Raw genomic sequence first — 12110 nt, forward strand, 5'->3', positions numbered from 1 at the left:
GTGGGGGGTAGGGGGGATAAGAATTAATACAAACTTAAATTTGATCATATTAAAAGAATGCATTGCAAGCCAATTGCATTTCCTAATAAACTTTTCAAGTTTTTTTCAATCCCCCTTTGCTTGAAACTTATTATATCAGAGTCTTGTAATCGCAAAGAGCTCTCCTGGCATCAAAGTTCTACTTTAGTAATAAATTTTAATATCAATTTATCTCATAATTTAAGAAATAACGACATTTTTCTTTTTAAAGGAAATCCGATACATTGAATAGTTATGTTCAGAATTAATAGTTTTCAATACATTTAAATATATATTTAAAACATCTTTTAGTCTTCGTAATATGTAACATAAATTTCGTAGGACAACATTTGTTTTCCTTCTTTTCCAGCTTTTTGTATCTGTTAAGTGTGTTTAAACACGCTTATCCTTGCTCCTGTGTTTCTTATCCTGTTGAGAATTGACATTTGACCAAATAAATTGTTTTTCAAAATCTTCTAAATTCTGTCTTGTGTGAAATTTAAACTTCATACGCCAAATCTTTTGAAGAACAAACCTTGGTTTTAAATAACCCTCCATTTAAAACAGGACATACCTGATTCACTACGGTACCTTCTAAACATTTATCTGATAACAATATAGAGGACAGTTTTTAATGGTACTGTTGTGAATCTTCCATGCCATCCTATAAATGACTTAAAATTACATCTAGTCCCTTTCATTCTAAAATTGAATGAAAAGAAATATTAATTTATTGTATAGTTTGAAACAGCTCTTCACGTTCTTTATGTTATTATATACATCCTGATAGGAACCCATCAAAGTTTGATAATGGATATTGCTAGGTCCGCTCTCCGCCATTTTAACTGCCCAATACACCTAGATTAAACTCAAAGCTTTTATACTATAAAATATGTGTATTGTTACTATTACTCAGCCATTTGCTGGCTTTACACGCTTAAAAGGAATTTCATATTTTGGTTTGATAATATATTGCTTTTATGTGGATTTCAGTCAGGTTTATCAGGCAGAAATATACAATTGACTGTTAAGACTTCAAAGCACTTTAGACCTTCATTGTTAATGTAAGAAGTGAGCAGAAAATGTTAATTGTGGACAGGAATTTATTTGGACAATTGTACAATTGTACATTAAATGTTATGTATTTTTGTCCAGTAACAAATGTACGGTTTTCTACGGAAAGTAGGAAACAAGGTGTACAGTTTCAAATAGAAATGTTCGCGGATTCCTTGAATTCATTACGTCAAGACTCTTCAAGATAAAGGTCTTGGAAACTTTAAAATTTATTTATTTACTCCAGAGGAAAGATTGAAAAATAACAAATCTTTGATAAAAATATTTTCAACAAATTTCATAAAGAAGAATTTGTATACAGTGACTCTTCAAAATATCATGTCCTAAAATAAATGGGGATAGGACAGGGTGTCCGTAAAATAAATCAATTTTGTATGTTCTTTTTTTTGATTCGTTTTTTTTTCGGGAATTTTTCTGGAACACCTTGTAGTATTCCCCTCTCAACCCTTTTACCGACTTTCTATATTTTCTGCTTCTTATGGATTCTGGAAAATTAATAGTAGTTGTAAAAGGTTCGCGGGCTTTTTTTGACAAATGTTAAGACCACACATAGTTTCTTACTGCACAAGATGCTAAGCACTTTATATGTACAATAGGACCCATAAAACTATAGAATAGAAAGACTAAATAAGTTGATTTTGAAGCTATACTGATACAACTATAGTGTATAACGAACACTGTGCAATACATACTTTACATATGTGATTGTACAGTGAACACGGTACGATGCACATACTATGTATATAGGGAACAGTGTTCAGTGTACATACTGTACATTTGTTCCAAATGTTCCTTGCCATCCCATCCTTCTTTTATAATATCCTTGGTATAAAGCAGCCTGTTCCTGTATAATAGGAACTCATAACACTCTCTTGGAATATTTATGTACCCCCCCCCCACCCCTTTAAACGGGGGATGTTGGGGGTGGGGAGGGGTAATCCCCTTCCCAGGATCTAGGATTAGACTGAAAACTAAAATATTAAAATGTAAACATTGTATTCTTCAACTTTAATATCCTTGTCTCTTGGTTCCAGAACATTTAACTCTAGGTTCAAATATTCACACAGAGTATGCAAGATATTTTAAAATATAAATATCTTGAAATAAAGATATTTAGAGGCCTGATATCTAAAGTTTTAAATCTAAGAATAAGTTTACTATTTCTGTTTTATTCTAGGTGTGACAGTTTAAACTCTTGTACGGTTCCAGTTAGCTCCGCACTCTTTGATGATCCTTGTCCTGGTACAAGGAAGTACCTGGAGATACATTACATCTGCTCCGCCTCCTCCAACCCCTCCCGGAGAACCCCTCTCCCGCCCTGGTTTCACCAGAATGTTTCCCAGCCTAGGAATGATATCTGGCTACAGAAAAGTCACAAGGAAAAGGATTTAAAACCGGAAACAAACTCCGGGAGGAATTTCAATTCTAGGATTCCTATCCTTGTCGCAACTACAACTTCCACACCGAAAAGAATTCCGATAACTACTCCCATTCCGACCACAACAACCACCACAACCACAACCACCACCACCAAGCTTGATGACACAACCCTACCAAGCTCAGATACTGACTTAGTGGAAGATATATCATCTCCGGAGGGAGTTAATGAGGAGGTTTGGGTTCCAGAACTAGAAACTGAATCTGATCTTCCTCCTGGTCTTATCTCCGACTATTGTCCATCTGTCATGGCTAGAAACCTAGTCTGGAGATACACCAAGAGAGGAGGAAACGTTGTCCAACCCTGTCCCAACGGAGCAACTGGGTTGGCCCGATGGTTCTGTACTGGAACCCCGGATTACTCCAAGCATGCTTCTCCAGGTACCCCTGCCCGTTGGGAGACCGCTCAACCTGATATGAGTGATTGTAAATCTGCTGCTATCACGAACCTTGAGGTTAAACTACGTCAAGCTGACCCAGAGAACGTTATTGCTTCTTCCTTGGCTCATTTAACTGGATCCCGCCGACTCTATGGCGGGGATTTAGAATCAGCGGCCGGAGTTATGAAAACCGTCGCAAATCGTCTCCAATACCTGCTCCAGCAGAGGACGGAGAAGTTCTACAAGAAGGAGGCGTATATCCAGGAGATCCTCCTCAACATTGTGAGGTCGGGGAGTAACCTTCTAGACGCTAAGAACGCCGAGGCCTGGGCTGACCTCGATGTAACGCAGAGGATGAAAATAGCAAGCTCTTTGCTACAGGCCATGGAGCAAAATGCTCTTATTTTCGCAGGAGTAACAAATCAACCTGAGGTTCTCATTGAGTCCTCTTACAATATACGTAAGTTTAATTTCTTGAATCAAGGGAAAAGTGTGAACAGCCCCCCACCCCCCAATCCTCCCCCTCCCACTTGGTAAAACTGAAATTTTAGAACCTTTACTACTTTAGAGGGAAACTATTTGCAGTATCAATTTATATTCAAATAGAATAGAATAGAATAAAACAGTAGATATATAATAGAAAAGTTCGTTTTTTAGCAGATATTTTATAAATGTACGTAGCGCGGACATTGTTCCATAACTTTTCTTTTTTATTCGCTCCCTCAATCTACATATCATGTTTGCTCTCCTTAATCGATTACAGCATTTATCTTTTTTTTCACCATTTACTCCCTGAAACGATAATTGGTCAGTAGTTCATTATTCGCTACCTAAAAACTATGTCTCCCCTGGAATACTTTTGCTTTTCATTCACTTTGTGCTCCCTGATTCGCTATTTTCTCCCTGATTTGATATTTGCTCCCTGATTTGATATTTGCTCCCTGATTCGATATTTGCTCCCTGATTTGATATTTGCTCCGTGATTCGCTATTTTCTCCCTGATTTGCTATTTGCTCCCTGATTCGATATTTGCTCACTTATTCGCTATTTGCTTCCTTCCTTACTTCTACCCTTGGTATACTTTTGCTTTTAGTTCACTATTTGCTCCCTAAATACCTATTTGCTCCTTTAAATTATATTTGCTCGCTCTTTGCCACCTCCCTGAGCATTGTTTTGCACAATTCTACATTAGTTCTAGGACATTATTTTCTAGATGATGGGACAGTTACTGAAACCCTTGATTTACTAGGTTCTGAAAGCTTTTATCCTATTTACAAACATGACTTAATGGGCTTAAATATCTCGAGATTATATTGTTTTCTTTTCATATTTGCAACAGTGAGGGGTGGGGGTGGAGGAGAGGTGAGGGGGGGATAAAGAATTGCCCATCCTAGATATCAAATGATATTTTCTTTTCTCTCTTCATTGCCTGGATGAGTGGCTATAAAACATTTTCCTATTTCAGTGATGGCCATTTCTGTTCTAAATGGAAGAACAGTGAGGAACGGAACAGGGTTTCCGCTCAACAGCTACGAGGAACCATTTGGAACCATCGAGGACTCAGTGTTTCTACCCTCCCCCACCCTGGAGCAGAACAGCAAGGACGGGATCATCAAGATTCTCTTCTTCTCCTACCGACATCTCGACGAGATCCTATCCACCTTCTTCTCAACCCGGTATCCAACCCAGGTCCTCAACAGCAGGATTATCAGTGTTACCATGGAGGGGAAGGTGGCGAACCTGGCGGCCCCGGTCCGTATCTCCCTCAAGCACTTGAGGGAGGAGGGAGTGGGTCGACCCACATGTGTCTACTGGGACAGGGAGGCCACGGCCTGGTCAGACGTTGGCTGTGCAGTTGTTGATAGCAACAAGACACGGACCGTCTGTCAGTGCAGTCATCTGTCAAGCTTTGCCCTGCTCATGGAGGAGGAAGCTGTCACCACAGTTGTGCAACTCCCGGATTTTCATGTGGAAATAATTGCGGCATCTGTAGCTGTAGGGCTCATACTTATTTGCCTGGTGGTAGCACTGCGGGTATGTTTTTTTTAATACTTTTTAAAACCTGAAAACTGAAACATGTCTTTTATGCTTTAATTTTCTTGGAAGACCTGGAAATCTTGGTTCCTTGAGTAAACTCAATATAAGTGGAGAGCCCTTCTCACGTATTAAACTTGTCTGACAGCAAGAGAACAGGATTGGAAGAAAACCCAACCAAGTTCTCTTCATTCTAAACTATTTTTAGTTCTCTCTCTGTTGTTTACCTATCTGTCGTTTGCACAGTTTTTCATTTTAGATCTAAAACTTTTGTTTTTGGAAATATTGAAAATAAATGTGCAACACTTCAGTAGTCGCAACAGTTTCAATTTGGAAAGATGAATCTTTAAACTGAGTTATCAGGGCAGTAGGTCGGATTCTAAATACAATATATATAATTTCTTCCCCCTGAGTATTGAGGGGGAAAAGAAAACCTGACTCACACGAAGTTAATCTGAGATTAAAGAAGAAATTGTATTTTCTTTTCAACTTTTCAAAAAGCTTTTTTTCCTCTGGGTTTCTTTCAGTTAAAGAATTCACGAAACCTCGCTACTTATAACTTAAACAGAGAGGTTTCGTGATTAGTATATTATTGGATTTTTACTGCAAGGGTAGGGTTATCAACAATTAAATTTGTTTGAGAATTGTGTGTTTCGAAACTCCTAGCACGTCCTTACTGTACTAACCTCTGTATATATTGTAGTGTCGGAGCCAGGTTCAGAAGGTTCTTCTGTCCCCCTGCTACAAGGAGAAGAAGAAGGGGTTGGACACCTGCTCCAAGAGCCAGAGCTTCTTCACTGGGATGAACGTGATAAACAACGAGAAGAGTCAGACCCTGTCCACGACTCTACCTGAACCTGCTCGGGTAAATAAATTTGGTTTACAGTGGTCAACAAAAAGGGACTGTCAATGCAATTCTAAAGTAACCCAACATTTGTAGAGTGGCATTTCCGATTCACTTCAATACCCTTTAAACCCCTAACTTAGTATACGTGAGAAAGATATTGTAGTTTTCTACAGGGTGTCCCACGAAACATGACAGTTGCTGAATAGTTTTGAATGTCTTCTTTCACATATTGTGTTTATATTAAAGACTTTTTGCAGTTTATTTCTTTAAAAAAATCTTTAACTCATAAATATTTTACTGTGAAATCAATTTTACTATGATAGAACTGTCATATAAAAAATGCTATTTTTATATATTTTTAGTATCAATTAATTTATCAAATTATAGAAGAAGACATTTTAAACTGTTCACCATCTGTCATGTTTCGTGGGACACCCTGTATCTAAAAATGTGCTCAATTCTGTTAATCCAATGTCACCTATTTAATAGATTTACGATGGAAAAACAATTCTTCAAGTTTTTCTTAGAAAAAAGTTTAAAGAGTACTATTGGGAATCAGACATCTCCATCTATAATTGTAGAGTCACGTCTAATAAGAAAACCATGACTATTTATCAAAATCACATATCTAAGTGAGCTAGACGTCTGTCTTTTTCTAATCATCTACTCTTGCATATTTTTGTAAAAAAAAATTTCAAAATTTGAAACATCATAATTATAGTCTTGTTAAATAATTTCAATTTCTCTTCGGACTTTTTAATTATTTTGAGACACCCTGTATTTTCTGGAGTAAAGGTTCCACCAGCTGTCCTCACTTTAATTTGTTCCAGGTTTCAAACTTATCCGCAGAAATCATTTTAACCCGAGCATACAGGGAGTCATTTTATACAGATACAGGGAGTCTTTTTATAAAGGAAGTCCTTTTATATAGGGAGTTCTTTTATGCATGGAGTCCTTTTATGCAGAGAGTCCTTTTATAAATGGAGTCCTTTTATAAAGGGAGTTCTTTTATGCATGGAGTCCTTTTAAAGCTTTGTATAATCCACAGATTTGTGCGGAATTAGTTTAGGAAACCTGGGAAATTAGAAAATTAAAACCGGTTTTAATGTTAGTTTATTTTCCAGGTGTCGCAGTACATGCAGAACAACGGTACCCTGCCGGCCCAGTACGCCCCCTCCTCTATGTACGAAGGGTTTGATAACAGTTCCCAGCTCAGCTATCCCAGCTCTACAATGCCGGTCAACTATCCTAACTCCACCCTACCAGTCAGAGCCCCCTATCCGATACCCGCCACACACATCACCCTTAACCCCTACAGCACCCAGTTGGTTGATAATATCAACCGAATGATGAATGGATCCCAGGATGGAACAATCAACCATATCTACCAGGTTGCTATGAGCCCTCAGTTGACCCATCTGACCAACACTTTAAAGAAGAAGAAATGTCTGGGCGGGCATCCGGGCCCCTGTCATCATAGGAACCAGGGTACCGCTACAACAGACTCCTCAGTCAGGTCTGACTCCGTGATGACCCAGGAGCAGGAGACGGATACAGAGATGATCCCCAGCAGTGCTGAGGTAGTATTCAGAGCTGTGAGTCCACATGGGCATGTGTACTGGGAGATAGATCCTAAACGACCAGGCAGGATCTTGGAGCAAAGTGATTCAGATACAAACAATGATATCCATAACATGTCGGATTTCAGTGAGGAGGACGGAAAGATAATCAGTGATCGGAGCCGTCAGAGCTCCAGTCGGTTCAGTGATAACCGACCTTTGATCTCAACCTTGAACCCAGGACAGATCTCTCTCCAGGTATCCAGTCTAACCCCGCTACCGGAGAATCATCCTAGTCTAATCCAATTCTCTCCGCTCAGGTTTAACTCATTACACCGACCTCAGCAGCAGGTTCAGCAGGATCCATCAGGGTTCTCCACACGAACCCGTCTAGGACGTCATCCTAGACTCCGGGGTAGCATGGAGGCTATCCAGGACGAGGAGCACTGTATCCCGGAGCAGGTTCAGCAGCAGGTTCAGATTCCTGATCTCCGACGGATCCCTGTCTCCGTCAAGAGTTCAGAGTATATCATGGCTAAAATACAAACTCATATTGATCATCAGAGAAAACAAGGAAGTCCAGCTCATGGAACCAGAGAACGGAAAGTTTAAACACTACTCATACTGCTAATCCTAATGCTTCTCCTACTTCTACCCCTACTCCTTTCCCTACCCCTACTCCTACTCCTACTCCCACCCCACAGTTGATTCTGTGTAAGTCCTCATGCTATAAGTGAATTCAAGAACTTTTTTCATAAAAGTATCAAATTTTAAAGTTTACTTTTGTTGTTGTGAAGGCTGTGAATGTTAGTCAGGTGAAAATGCGTCAAAATAAAAACAGACGCTTCGCGACGCAATAATACGGACGCTAATATGAACTGCAACAAAAATGCATTGATTTCAAAAACACTAACTTTCAATATTCACTCAGAACGTTTCAATTGTTTGCAGCTGATTAATGATTATTTCGGGTATTATCGTAATTATTATTGATTATTATTGATTATTATTGATTATTATCATGAATGCATAGATTATTTAAACTGTGCGTTTAATGGATTATTATATATTTGATTAATTTCTCTTACTGTGATAAATTTATAAATAGAAATGAAAAAATAGAAATAAAGGTTTATAAGTTATATTCTTTACTTTTTTAATATTTAACTATATAATGTAAAGTAAAGTGGGGCACATAAAACTATGGAACAGGTAGACGACTGTCAAACTCCTGTATGGTCCATAGAATAAAACAGATATTTTGTAATGACTTGAACGTTTAGAAACATGATTTCACTTAATCAGGTGATTTTCCAACGACTATAGTAAACCATTTCCTTATTAAAACATAAATAAAAAATACTTCTTCTTACTAATACTCATACAAAAAGGTATTAAACAAAATCTGAAAAAAGATGTTGAAATTAATATAGCTTGGACTAAAAAAGAAAACGAAACATTTCATGATACATTCTGATGAAAATGTGACCTCGCAAGCCGGTCATAGCGCCATTTTCGGAGTATCCCAGGTGCTGACAAATCCATAGAATTTGAAGAATCACAAAAAGTAATCTCAGCTATAGATAGATATCGCGAATTGGAATTAAATGAATCCGTAAGTCAGAGATCCCAAGATTCACAATACAAACTATTATTGCAAAAATACAAACTGTTATTGCAAAAATACAAACTATTATTGCTAAAAAGTGGAAACTAAATTTTCTCTTATTTTGAGTTTGAAGCAATGAATAAAAAATTGAAAAACTACAAATCCAAAAGATTTTATGGCCAAGAAAATAAGTGAAGAAATATTGAATAGAACAGGCAGGTCTGCCGCTTTAATAATTGTAAATTGGCGGTACAGTCCAAACTAGGACCGCAAATGTTGACCCAGCCCGGCTATTCAAGTGTACACCAGCTATGCGTGAATAACACAAATAAAAAGTTAAATGCAATTAAATGAATTTGGCAAATTTAATAATGAAGTTTTGCTCTTAAAATTTTCACATCCGTAAAAAATGTAACTTAATCTAATACGAAATTTAATATGTATATATGAAGAAATCCCAGATCAGGGTGAAAAAATTAGCAACTAAAAAAAACATCCTAATTGCTAGTGACAGATATTTTTTCTTAAATCATAAAGTTTTTGCTCTAAAAATTTGCACATCTCTAAAAAATGGAGCAAAATAGGTGAGTTAGGACAATATACAAATATACGTCAGAACATTTTAACGGATTTAACCTCAAAATTATTTTTCCCTAATCTAATGAGAAATTTAATGTGTGCTGAGTAAAAATCCCAGTATGGGGTGAAAAAGAATTTATCAACTAAAAGAATTACATTTTTTGCTATAGAGAAAGATAGTTAGGAATCTAGAAAAGGAATGACACATATACCAACTAACAAGCTTGGGAAGAAATCTTGATATCGAAGATAGAGGAAAAGTTGGTTTGTGAGATAGAGATAATGATGATAGATAGATAGTTGTCAGGCAGATAGTATCTACACTGTCTCAGAGACTGAAACATTTAATCATTATCTTAGAAACCATCAGTCACAGCCCTTATACAGATGGTTTAGTCAAACAATCAGAAATCGCAACTTTTGTTAATATCTTTAAAAAGAACTAATCCGTTTCTTTTGCTGATTTAACAGTTCGGTCCTATTCTCACAATCTAGGGTTTTCGATCACAATTGGACCTATTTAACTTAAACTTTTTGCATTTTTTTTACATTTTTTGTCGGCGAATGAGTTTCAAATAAAAAACCATAAAAGAATAAGTTAAATTTCAAGATTGTTGAATTATAGACCAAAATGCGGATGAATTCAAATTGACAAAAAACGAACCTGTGGTGATATTAATTTAATAATATCAATTTGAATTTTATCGTTTTTCATACACTTTTAACGTAATCTCGAGATTATGTTAGTCTGGGGATTATCAAAAAGAGAGGATTAAGCATTAAACCTGATATTCACCATTCTCAAGTTCCCAGCTCTGAGCTGAAAACTTTAGAATGGTGGATATCGAGATTAATGCTTGATCCTCTCTTTTTCTTAATATCGAGACTAAGATAATCTTGTACTTGTATCCTAAAAAGTGTATAAAATTCAACCAATCAGAGTCTTGTAAAGAAGCCGATAAATTTGAAATTTTGCGCGCCATTTAAGATTAGTATACAGAAACGGGAGGAACTCTCTAATTTTAAAAACCGGTTTTTGATTTTTTCTTATAAATCCAAGAAAGAACGGTTTTAGAAGATTAAGTAATCGGGATTAGGGATATCTCATTCTAAATTTTTCAATTTAGTCTCATTCTAAAGTTTTCAGCTCTGGTGACATAGAAAGTTATGCGGAATATTAAATAAACTGTTTGAGAATCTAAGACAAAATATGAAAACTTAGCTAGAATTAGAAACATTCCCTACAGAGTAATACTTTGTATGTTTACATAAAGTAAACAAATACATTGCAGTACTATATATATCTCTTGTTGTTTAGTTTAAGGTGTGCATGGGATAATATAATATAGGAAAATACTAAACTTGAAGAATAATGTGACATTTCAAGATATTCAAACCCTGAAGGTACACTATATACTCTTCTATACTAAACAGGGGGTTCAAATAAACATTGGAATTTGTGACGACCTTCAAATTAGAATGCAAATAAAATAAATAAATATTAAAAATGTTAAATATTAAGTCTTAGTCTTCATTCTTAAAAATTGTCTAAATCTCCTAAGTCATTTCTTTCATTTAAATAAAGAAACTGTGGACCACCTTTTAGAATACCCGGCTATGAGTTGCAAAGTGGAAAACTTTACCTTCCATTAGATATCAGAGATGAAAGACGATTTTGATGTTTATTGGGACACACTTTATATAGTTTTGCACTAAACACTAAACACGATACCAAACCCCTAAACTTACATTTACAATAAAATAAAGCCTATTGGGAGCCATTGAAGCCACCAAAGAGAGCCAAATAACCTTCGATGGAGTCAAAAAAGAATCTTCCAGGAGATTCTTTAGAATGATCAGCTCCGTAAATATTTTGGCGTTGAAGTTCTTGTAATAATTATCATAATTATAGCATTTAAATTTAATTTAAATTTAAATCTATAGCGCAAACATTCCAATCCAACAGGATAAATTCAAATGTCGTCTTTAAAAATATATTTGCTCTTAAAAGCTGGGGTTTTTGTAACCTTGACCCCCCAATCTCTCTCTGTCATGCCTAGTCTTTGCCTGGCAGTAAATATATTTCATAGGTTCCAAACTTCACCGCATGGTGTCTCTCATATTCTTCATGAATTGTTATATTTCCAGACTGCTCAGATTCAATTCTTAACCTTATCTTTTTTTCTGAACAAAAATTTGCCAAAAACTCAAATTGACCTGAAAACGCTGTTAAGAGTTTAAACATTAAGGATGTTCTGTATCATTTAAATTTCACAGACACAAATGTTTAAGTCAATCAGATTTTATTTATTACTGTAATATTTTAGTCAAATTCAGTATAACTTTATATTGTCTAGAAACATACATCTTTTATTGAATATTTGTAAAATTCGAGCAAAGTGGAAGTAAAAGATCTATCAATATATCTATCTATTAAAAAAATTGCCCCCCCCCCCCAGTCTAAAACTTCATTGCGTCCCCAGGGAAGATGCATTATGGCTTCTGTAAAATATATGTTTGCAAAAGCATGACAATTTTATGAACTGCCTTATTAACTGTGCAACTATAGATTC

General features: G+C 36.1%; 1 protein-coding gene across 1 annotated transcript in view; it reads left to right on the top strand.

Annotated features, from left to right (window-relative positions):
- The window catches only part of LOC111706006 (latrophilin Cirl), a 28226-nt gene extending 19774 nt beyond the window's left edge, over nt 1–8452 (top strand). The window contains exons 4-7 of the mRNA XM_023478741.1: nt 2270–3369; nt 4375–4943; nt 5647–5808; nt 6915–8452. Of these exons, the coding sequence (XP_023334509.1) occupies nt 2270–3369; nt 4375–4943; nt 5647–5808; nt 6915–7961 (2878 nt within the window). The 3' untranslated portion in view covers nt 7962–8452. The remainder of the gene's footprint in view (nt 1–2269; nt 3370–4374; nt 4944–5646; nt 5809–6914) is intronic.
- The last annotated feature ends 3658 nt before the right edge of the window (nt 8453–12110 follow it).

Source organism: Eurytemora carolleeae, unplaced genomic scaffold (genome assembly GCF_000591075.1).
Source record: "Eurytemora carolleeae unplaced genomic scaffold, Eaff_2.0 scaffold200, whole genome shotgun sequence".
NCBI lineage: Eukaryota > Metazoa > Arthropoda > Copepoda > Calanoida > Temoridae > Eurytemora > Eurytemora carolleeae.